The sequence below is a fragment of the Salvelinus namaycush genome, chromosome 15, assembly GCF_016432855.1.
Source record: "Salvelinus namaycush isolate Seneca chromosome 15, SaNama_1.0, whole genome shotgun sequence".
NCBI classification, from domain to species: Eukaryota; Metazoa; Chordata; class Actinopteri; order Salmoniformes; family Salmonidae; genus Salvelinus; species Salvelinus namaycush.
Window position 1 is genome coordinate 26,944,251 of NC_052321.1, and position 10,793 is coordinate 26,955,043.

The 10,793-nt window shown below is 42.0% G+C and overlaps 1 protein-coding gene across 2 annotated transcripts in view; it reads right to left on the reverse strand.

The window, feature by feature from the left end:
* LOC120060386 (lipid droplet-associated hydrolase-like) overlaps positions 1–9,983 on the reverse strand; it is a 68,564-nt gene extending 58,581 nt beyond the window's left edge. Inside the window, exons 1-2 of one of the 2 annotated variants that reach the window (XM_039009673.1) lie at positions 9,601–9,983; positions 8,863–9,009 (exon numbers count right to left, since the gene is read on the reverse strand). In XM_039009673.1, the coding sequence (XP_038865601.1) occupies positions 8,863–9,001 (139 nt within the window). In that variant the 5' untranslated portion in view covers positions 9,002–9,009; positions 9,601–9,983. Of the gene's footprint in view, positions 1–8,862; positions 9,010–9,174; positions 9,289–9,600 lie in introns of those variants that run through there. The other variant, XM_039009674.1, reaches the window with a different exon arrangement.
* Between the last annotated feature and the right edge of the window lie 810 nt (positions 9,984–10,793).

The window sequence follows — 10,793 nt, forward strand, 5'->3', positions numbered from 1 at the left end:
GTCATAACTAATTTAGACTACAATGAGGATTTCACAAGCACACTGTACCCATATGCACCTAAAGAAATTGGGAAATGTAATACAATTTTTGATTTCAGCAACTGGTACCAAAAATGTAACTGATACAATAAATATTACAGACTGCAGGGAGATAAAAGGATATACAGGGAGATGAAGGATAAGCAGCATGCTAGTCTTCACTGGTTAGGCCATTCTTCATAGCCATCTGTGACGACGCTGCACATTGCAGGCAAGCGGTCTTGATTTGACAGTCATCATTCACTCTCTCTTTATTAGTCAATCTCCTCTCACACCCTGCTCTCTTGGGGTTCTCACAGATAGCCTTCTTAAAATGTATTTTAAATACATAATTCTAACTCTTGACAAAAAAAAAATGGGAGAGAAAAACTTGAAAGGGTGAGCAGCCAGTTAGTAATGTAATGTCTTACTACAAATAAATAATATCTGTTTATTTAACCAGTCAGAGTGAACTACATGCTACTTAAGTCTGCAGGGTCGACCCAGACAAATTATGAGGCTATAATGGTATTTCATTCAGCCTAAGGAAGAAGGTGTTTACTTTATAATGCTTTAAAGAGATCTGTGGGTCAAAGTATCAAATACCAGGGGAGGTCCTGCATCTGTTCAAACTGCAGACAATGGGTAGAGAGAGAGCTGTCAGGCTTGAATCCACACTTTAATATGTTTCCCTTCCCCAACTAGCACTGTGTGACAGTAACACCACTCCCTCTATAGGAGGAACGAAGCAGACAGCCTATAGAGGGAAAGAAAAGTCAGAAGTCTTCTTGATTAGGGAATAAGTTAGTAAGAGATTAAAGTTAGTAAAACAGTTATTTCATTATTATTATTATTATTATTATTATTATTATTATTATTATTATATGTTACATTGTTGGAAATATCCATTATTTAATCAAATATTCCTTGGTTCTAAGATATAATAACTCAATAAAAGTACATTCTTATTGTTTTAGTGTGTCTGTCGCTTTAAAGCTTCAATATGTAACTATTTGGGCGACCCGACCAAATTCACATAGACATGAGTTATAGATCTGTCATTCTCATTGAAAGCAAGTCTAAGAAGTGATACATCTGTTCTATGTGCACTATTTCTATGCTTCCCATTCTAAAGTTTAGTTTTTGCGTCTTTTACTTTCAGTCTTGTACACCAGCTACTGATATTTTTGGTTATGGAAAATATATTTCACAGCGGTAAAGATGGTACAATGACTCTACACTATACTTGCTTGCTTTGTCACATAAACTGAAATTAGGCGATCAATTAAAATTTTAGCAACCAGGAAATGGCAGAGCAATTTCTGAATAGTGCACCTTTAACGGAATTCCCTGTTAGCCACAGTTCAGGTCCAAAATCACCTTATTAATGGCAACAGCAGTTAACAAGTGCGCAAGTGCTTCTTGAGGTATATAGCAGACACTGGCAATAAGAGAGTGACACATGATGATGCACTATTAATGTAGTGACATAATGTAACTACCTTAATGTGAGACTGACTCATTACACAATAGTCCATTGGGTATCTATTAGGCCTAATTCTTTAAATACGGATGTCTCATGACCAAATGTATCAGTTTTTGAAGAGGACAACTCCTGAATCCCTCAAGCTTGAGTAATTCAAGGAAAAGTCAAACCAACCCCTCCCAGTCTTTCCCACTTGTTATCTTTCCTCCCTTCGTCCCTCACCAGAAAGGGCGCTTTTCTAGTGCCTATAAATTTGGGCCTGCTGAGCTGAACACTGTGCAGACCTCCCTCCCTAGCGTCTTTGACCTCTCGGCTTGGTGCCAGAAGTACCGCAGCAATGACGTAGTCCCGCACCTGCAGTGCACTTAGAGCTTCCACTGCACTTCCAAAGATTGAGTTATACTTCCAAAAACACATTTGCCTTGTAGGTTTATTCTGCGAAAATCAAGCAGTTTAAGTTATCAATGAGCAGTGGTAAATATTACAGACTGCAGTCACTGCACGTTAAAATTTGTATTTTAACTCACTTTAATCACGGTGGTATTACAGGGGCACAATTCAGACGTTTATCTAATAGTGACATGCCTGGTACTGCTAATAGCATTGTGGCATGTGGATTGAGGGCTAGCACTGGAATGTCAGCCCAAGTTATTGGTTTAGCTTTTTTCATACATTGCTGAAATATTTGGTGGAATGATTTTGGAATGTAACCTGGAGGTAACATTTAATTGCCATTCCCTCCCTTGATCTTGCTGACCTTTTTAACTCTCCTCCATCTGTTGAGAATGGAGGGATGCCTGGAGGGAGGGTGGAGGGATATATCGATGGAGTGTGGCCGATGAGGGTGGCCTATGTATCAAGTAGGCTATCCTATCCATTTACCCTTGAGGCTAAAGAGAGCTACTCTTGGTTACTTTTTCTATACGTTTTATTTAATTTAACTTTATTGATCCTCAGGAGGAAATCAAGACGTCAGAGGCACACACACACAACACAATCACACAGAATACAGAACATTCGCCTACACATTACAAAACATATTAGGTGCTGTTATTAAAAGTTTTCAAACTTTTTACGAACAAATTTTTCATGTAAACATTTTACAAGGAATATACACTACATGAAAAAGTATGTGGATACCTGCTCGTCAAACCTATAATTCCAAAATCATTGGCATTAATATGGAGCTGGTCCCCCCTTTGCTGCTATAACAGCCTCCACTCATCTGGGAAGTCTTTCAACAAGATCAAAATCAAATGTTTTATTGGACACATAACCATATTTAGCAGATGTTATTGCGGGTGCATGTTGGAATGCTTGTTGGATGTTGGAATATTATGTTGGAACATTGCTGCGGGGACTTGCTTCCATTCAGCCACAAGAGCATTAGTGAGGTCGGGCACTGATGTTGGGCAATAAGGCCTGGCTCGCAGTCGGTGTTTCAATTCATCCCAAAGATGTTTGATGGGGTTGAGGTCAGGGTTCTGTATAGGCCTGTCAAGTTCTTCCACACCGATCTCAACAAACCATTTCTGTATGGACCTTGCATTGTGTACGGGGCATTGTCATGCTGAAACAGGAAAGGCTTTCCCCAAACTGTTGCCACAAAGATGGAAGTAAAAAATCATCTAGAATGTCATTGTATGCTGTAGCATAAAGATTTCCCTTCACTGGACCTAAGGGGTCTGAAAAACAGCCCCAGACCATTATTCCTCCTCCACCAAACTTTACAAATCAAATCAAATGTTATTGGTTACATACACATATTTAGCAGATGTTATTGCGGGTGTAGCGAAATGCTTGTGTTCCTAGCTCCAAAAGTGCAGTAATATCTAACAATTCACAACAATACACAAATCTAAAAGTAAAAGAATGGAATAAAGAAATATATAAATATTAGGACTTGCAAAATCGGAGTGGCATTGACTAAAATACAGTAGAATAGAATACAGTATATACAGTTGAAGTCGGAAGTTTACATACACCTTAGCCAAATACATTCAAACTCAGTTTTTCACAATTCCTGACATTTAATCCTAGTAAAAATTGGTCAGTCTTAGGTCAGTTAGGATCACCACTTTATTTTAAGAATGTGAAATGTCAGAAAAATAGTAGAGAGAATGATTTATTTCAGATTTCATTTCTTTCATCACATTCCCAGTGGGTCAGAAGTTTACATACACTCAATTAGTATTTGGTAGCATTGCCATTAAATTGTTTAACCTGGGTCAAACATGTTGGGTAGCCTTCCACAAGCTTCCCACAATAAGTTGGGTGAATTTTGCCCAATTCCTCCTGACAGAGCTGGTGTAACCGAGTCAGGTTTGTAGGCCTCCTTGCTCGCACACGCTTTTTCAGTTCTGCTCACAAATTTTCTATAGGATTGAGGTCAAGGCTTTGTGATGGCCACTCAATACCTTGACTTTGTTGTCCTTAAGCCATTTTACCACAACTTTGGAAGTATGCTTGGGGTCATTGTCCATTTGGAAGACCCATTTGCGACCAAGCTTTAACTTCCTGACTGATATCATGAGATGTTGCTTCAATATATCCGCATCATTTTCCTCCCTCATGATGCCATCTATTTTGTGAAGAGCACCAGTCCCTCCTGCAGCAAAGCACCCCCACAACATGATGCTGCCACCCCCGTGCTTCACGGTTGAGATGGTGTTCTTCGGGCTTGCAAGCCTCCCCCTTATTCCTCCAAACATAACAATGTTCATTATGGCCAAACAGTTCTATTTTTGATTCATCAGACCAGAGGACATTTCTCCAAAAAGTACGATCTTTGTCCTTATGTGCAGTTGCAAACCGTAGTCTGGCTTTTTTATGGTTGTTTTGGAGCAGTGGCTTCTTCCTTGCTGAGCGGCCTTTCAGGTTATGTCGATATAGGACTCGTTTTACTGTGGATGTAGATACTTTTGTAGCTGTTTCCTCCAGCATCTTCACAAGGTCCTTTGCTGTTGTTCTGTGATTGATTTGTACTTGTCGCACCAAAAAGCATTCATCTCTAGGAGACAGAACGTCTCCTCCTGAGCGGTATGACGGTTGCGTGGTCCCATGGTGTTTATACTTGCATACTATTGTTTGTACAGATAAACGTGGTACCTTCAGGCGTTTGGAAATTGCTCCCAAGGAAGAACCAGACTTGTGGAGATCTACAATTATTTTTCTGAGGTCTTGGCTGATTTCTTTTGATTTTCCCATGATGTCAAGCAAAGAGGCACTGAGTTTGAAGGTAGGCCTTGAAATACATCCACAGGTACACCTCCAATTGACTCAAATTATGTAAATTAGCCTATCAGAAGCTTCTAAAGCCATGACATCATTTTCTGGAATTTTCCAAGCTGTTTAAAGGCAAAGTCAACTTAGTGTATGTAAACTTCTGACCCACTAGAATTGTGATACAGTGAATTATAAGTGAAACAATCTGTCTGCAAACAATTGTTGGAAAAATTACTTGTGTCATGCACAAAGTAGATGTCCTAACCGATTTGCCAAACGATAGTCTGTTAACAAGAAATTTGTGGAGTGGTTGAAAAACAAGTTTTAATGACTCCAACCTAAGTGTATGTAAACTTCTGACTTCAACTGTACATATGAGATGAGTAAAGCAGTATGTCAACATTAGTAAAGTGACTAGTGTTCCATTATTAAAGTGGCCAGTGATTTCATGTCTATGTACATAGGGCAGCAGCCTCTAAGGCTAGTGATGGCTATTTAACAGTCTTATGGCCTTGAGATAGAAGCTGTTTTTCAGTCTCTCAGTCCCAGCTTTGATGCACCTGTGCTGACTTTGCCTTCTGGAACATAGTGAGGTGATGTCCTTGATTATCTTTTTGGCCTTCCTGTGACATCGGGTGCTGTACGCGTCCTGGAGGGCAGACAGTGTGCCCCCGGTGCCCCTAATCAACAATGCAATTACATTTTTTGGGGATAAGAATAAGAAATAAAAGTAACAAGTAATTAAAGAGCAGCAGTAAAATAACAATAGCAAGACTATATATACCGGTACAGAGTCAATGTGCGGGGGCACCGGTTAGTTGAGGTAATATGTACATGTAGGTAGAGTTATTAAAGTGACTATGCATAGATGATAACAGCAGAAAGTAGCAGCAGTGTAAAAGAGAGGGGGACAATGCAAATAGTCTGGGTAGCACTTTGATTAGGTGTTCAGAAGTGTTACGGCTTGGGGTTAGAAGCTGTTTAGAAGCCTCTTGGACCAAGACTTGGCGCTCTGGTACCGCTTGCCGTGCGGTAGAAGAGAGAACAGTCTATCAAATCAAAGTTTATTTGTCACGTGCGCTGAACACAACAGGTGTAGACCTTAGTGAAATACTTAAATACAGGCTCTAACCAATAGTGCAAAAAAGGTATTAGGTGAACAATAGGTAAATAAATAAATAAGTTACAAATAACACATAAGAGAGAACAGTCTATGACTAGGGTGGCTGGAGTCTTTGAAAATGTTTAGGGCCTTCCTCTGACACCACCTGGTATAGAGGTCCTTGATGGCAGAAAGCTTGGCCCCAGTGATGTACTGGGCAGTTCGCACTACCCTCTGTAGTGCCTTGCGGTCGGAGGCCGAGCAGTTGCCATACCAGGCAGTGACCAGTCAGGATGCTCTCGATGGTGCAGCTGTGGAACCTTTTGAGGATCTGAGGACCCATGCCAAATCTTTTCAGTATCCTGTGGGGGAACGGGTTTTGTCGTGCCGTCTTCACGACTGTCTTGGTGTGCTTGGACCATGTTAGTTTGTTGGTGATGTGGACACCAAGGAACTTGAAGCTCTCAAACTGCTCCATTGCAGCTCGGTCGATGAGAATGGGGGCGTGCTTGGTCCTCCTTTTCCTGTAGTCCACAATCATCTCCTTTGTCTTGATCACGTTGAGGGAGAGGTTGTTGTCCTGGCACCACGCGGCCAGGTCTCTGACCTCCTCCCTATAGGATGTCTCATCATTGTCGGTGATCAGGCCTACCACTGTTGTGTCATCTGCAAACTTAATGATGGTGTTGGAGTCGTGCCTGGCCGTGCAGTCATGAGTGAACAGGGAGTACAGGAGGGGACTGAGTACACACCCCTGAGGGGCACCAGTGCTGAGGATCAGCGTGACGGATGTCGTGTGACCTACACTTACCACCTGGTGGCGGCCCGTCTGAAAGTCCAGGATCCAGTTGCAGAGGGAGGTGTTTAGTCCCAGAGTCCTTAGCTTATTGATGAGCTGTGAGGGCACTATGGTGTTGAATAATGAGCTGTAGTCAATGAATAGCATTCTCACATAGGTGTTCCTTTTATCCAGGTGGGAAAGGGCAGTGTGGAGTGCAATAGAGATTGCATCATCTGTGGATCTGTTGGGGCGGTATAAAAATTGGAGTGAGAGAGAGCCATGATTCTGTGAAACAGAGTATGTTACAGTCCCTGATGTCGCTCTGGAAGGGGATCCTCGCCCTGAGCTCGTCTACTTTATTGTCCAGAAACGGAACATTAGCGAGCAATATACTCAGAAGCGGTGGATGGTGTGCCCGCCTCCTGAGTCGGACTAGAAGTCCACTCCGAATACCTCTTCTCCGCCGGCGGCATCTTGGAGCAGCCTCTGTGATAAGTTCAATTGTCCTGTGGGTTACAAACAAAGGATACAATTCGGGAAAGTCGTAATGCTGGTGAGTTACCGCCGCTCTGATATCCAAAAGTTATTTCCGGCTGTATGTAATAACACAAAAACGTTCTGGGCTAATAATGTAATAAATAACACACACAAAAAACAAAATACTGCAAAGTTGCTTAAGAGCTAGAAGCAGACTAGCCATGTCTGTTGTCACCATATTTTATCGTTGGCACAGTTGGCACTGCATTGGGGCAGATAGCCTTCTCCTGGCATCCTCCAAACCCAGATTTGTCTGTCGGACTGCCAGATGGTAAAGCCTGATTCATCACTCCAGAGAACATGTTTCCAGAGAATGCGTCTCCACTGCTCCAGAGTCCAATGGCGGCGAGCTTTACACCACTCCAGCGGACGCATGGCATTGTGCATGGTGATCTTAGGCTTGTGTGTGGCAGTTCGGCTATGGAAACCAATTTCATGAAGCTCCCGACGAACAGTTCTTGTGCTGACATTTCTTCCAGAGGCAGTTTGGAAATCGATAGTGAGTGTTGCAACCGAGGACAGAAGATTTTTAAGTGCTGAACGCTTCAGCACTCAGCAGTACCGTTCTGTGAGATTCTGTGGCCTAACACTTCACGACTGAGCCGTTGTTGCTCCTAGACGTTTCCACTTCACAATAACAGCACTTACAGTTGACCGGGGCAGCTCTAGCACTTGTTTAGCACTTGTTGGAAAGGTGGCATCCTATGACGGTGCCACATTGAAAGTCAATGAGCTCTTCAGTAAGGCCATTCTACTGCCAATGTTTGTCTATGGAGATTGCATGGCGGTGTGCTCGATTTTATACACCTGTCAGTAATGGGTGTGGCTGAAATAGCCAAATCCCCTAATTTGAAGGGTGTCCACATACACTATATATACACAAAAGTATCTACTGAATGTCTATAATTCTAGTCGGCTACATGCATTGACGTTTTAGAATGATTGGCTGTCGCACCTGTGTTCTATCGAAACAGTCAAAAAAACATAAGTTTCATTGGAGGAGGTCATGGTTTCCATTCGTCAATCAAAACACACACACCTACAGAGAACACAGAGGCACCTGTGAGTGCTTTAGGGTATGAAACACCGGTTGGACACAAAGATCAGTGCTCTGATCACAGGGAAAAGGGCAGCTGGTCTACAATAACAGGGCCTTCGCAGTGTCTCTGTCAGCCATAAAGGGTCCATTGAGCCCCAAGTTCAGTGATATTCAGAGGGCAATGAACGAGCTCCAGTCACTGCGACCTTTCAAAGGTCACTGGCATGACTGAATCTCCCCCTGACTCTATGGCTCATCTTTCTCAAAGTTTCCAAATTTAAACACAAATAAGTGGGTGACATAGGCAGAGTTGTATCGAGGCATACGAGACCCAAATGATGTTTGTGTACTATTTGGTCCAGAGAATATAGTCTCAGACTCTCAGGATAGTGAGTAAGGCTTAACACATTTAATATCAACATCACATGACATGATGAGACACCAAGGGTAAATTACAGCAAACTGCTTAGTCAGGAATATAATTTAATTTGTAGTATTAACAATACCACTTTTATATCTCCAGTTTAAAGGGATAGCCCACTCAAAATACCTTGGGTGTAGTCGATTTACCAATACAGATTTAGGATGAAAACTACAGGCATCTCACAATAATCTAACCAGGGATAACATAATGCATTTCCCTTGAATTAAGAAAATACTTTAATGACACTCACCTGGTATGATGAGAAAAAGCACTTTAGGTTGATTGCCAGAGTGTAGGTTACGGGTGCCGAATTTGAGGACTTCTGTGACAGCACCACAGCAGTATAGGTGCTCTGTGCAGGCCTCATCCTTCATCACTGAGGATCCCATCTCAAAGGCTTAGCAAGAGAGAGAGAGGCATAAACAGGGTTATGTATTGTTATTTCATACTGTACATCTGGAAATGTTACATTATGTTTGTTACGCAACAAAAAATGTTTTTTATTCATAGGATGAATATTGGCTACTAGCTTTCATTATTATGGAGATAATCAGACATTCACCCTATGAAATACATCCTATCCTTAGTAATAGCTTTACAGAAGTAGCCTAATATTTCTATGCATCTCAACTGCACAGCTACTGTAGCTAGTAGAGGCTGTCCTTTCGAGAATGATCCAATTTCACTGAGATTAATAGAACACACTACACTCAACCTTTCACCTATTTGTTATCAGCTAAACGTGTTATGAACTTTGACACCCAGTCAGTGTAATACATTAGCTATATGATACTATAAGCATTAGTTGAGCATTTAAGGAATCGTTTTTAGGTTGTTTGACATGACATGTCTTGCATTTGAAGTCTAGCTAGCTAATTTGTTAGCTCATTACATATGAACATTTGTCTGTGAGCTGGCTAGCTAGCATTATGTTGCTAATGTTGGCAATAGGTCAGCTAGCTAGATTTTCACAGCGATAATTACATACCAAATTACTTCTCGAAATTAAATGTTTTGCCGCAGCTACTGTATTCCAAATGCTTTGCTACACAGAAGATGGTGATGCCTTAGTAGTGTGTGCCAGTGAGACTGAAGAAGCACGAGCGATAGCGCGCACCCGGCTTCGTGCTGGTCCAGTCTGACAGTCTTCGGTGTCGTTCCAGATTAGCTAGCTACATTTTAACCCTGTTCAGCAAATTATCACACCGTGAAGACACGACCGCATTTGTGGGGACCTGAGACCATTCAGCTGTGTATCAGATCTTTTAAAACATGGGAGCAGCGTTTAATATGGCTGAAATCCCATCAATACTTAACGATTTGATATTCTGCGCAACACAACTACAAAAAAAGTGGTCTGAAACGTCGCCGTTTGCTTCGTCTTCTTCTTTCTCATTGAGGTTCAATACCAGTGTGCAAAACCTTGTTTAGGTGCATTACCGCCACCTTCTGAGCTGGAGTGAAAACATTGTTCTTCAAACAAACAAAGCTATTTTGTTTCTGTCAAATGCGCCGAATACAACAGACCTTACAGTGAAATGCTTACTTACAAGCCCTTAACCAACAATGCTTTAAGAAGTTTTTAACAAAAATAAGTGTTAAGTAAAAAATAGAAAATAAAAAATCAAAGTAACAAATACTTTAAAACAGCAGCAGTAAAATAACAATAGTGAGGCTATATACAGGGGGTACCGGTACAGAGTCAATGTGCGGGGGCACCGGTTAGTAGCAGCAGCGTAAAAGAGGGGTCTGGGTAGCACTTTGATTAACTGTTCAGGAGTCTTATGGCTTGGGGGTAGAAGCTGTTAAGAAGCCTTTTGGACCTAGACTTGGCGCTCCGGTACCGCTTGATCACGTTGAGGGAGATGTTGTTATCCTGGTACCACACGGCCAGGTCTCTGACCTCCTCCCTATAGGCTGTCTCATCATGGTCGGTGATCAGGCCTACCACTGTTGTGTCATCAGAAAACTTGATGATGGTGTTGGAGTCGTGCCTGGCCATGCAGTCATGAGTGAACAGGGAGTACAGGAGGGGACAGAGAATATTTAATGTTGGTTGTTGATGGGAATGCAGATGCCTCTCTGTGTGTGTGTGTGTGTGTGTGTGTGTGTGTGTGTGTGTGTGTGTGTGTGTGTGTGTGTGTGTGTGTGTGTGTGTGTGTGTGTGTGTGTGTGTGTGTG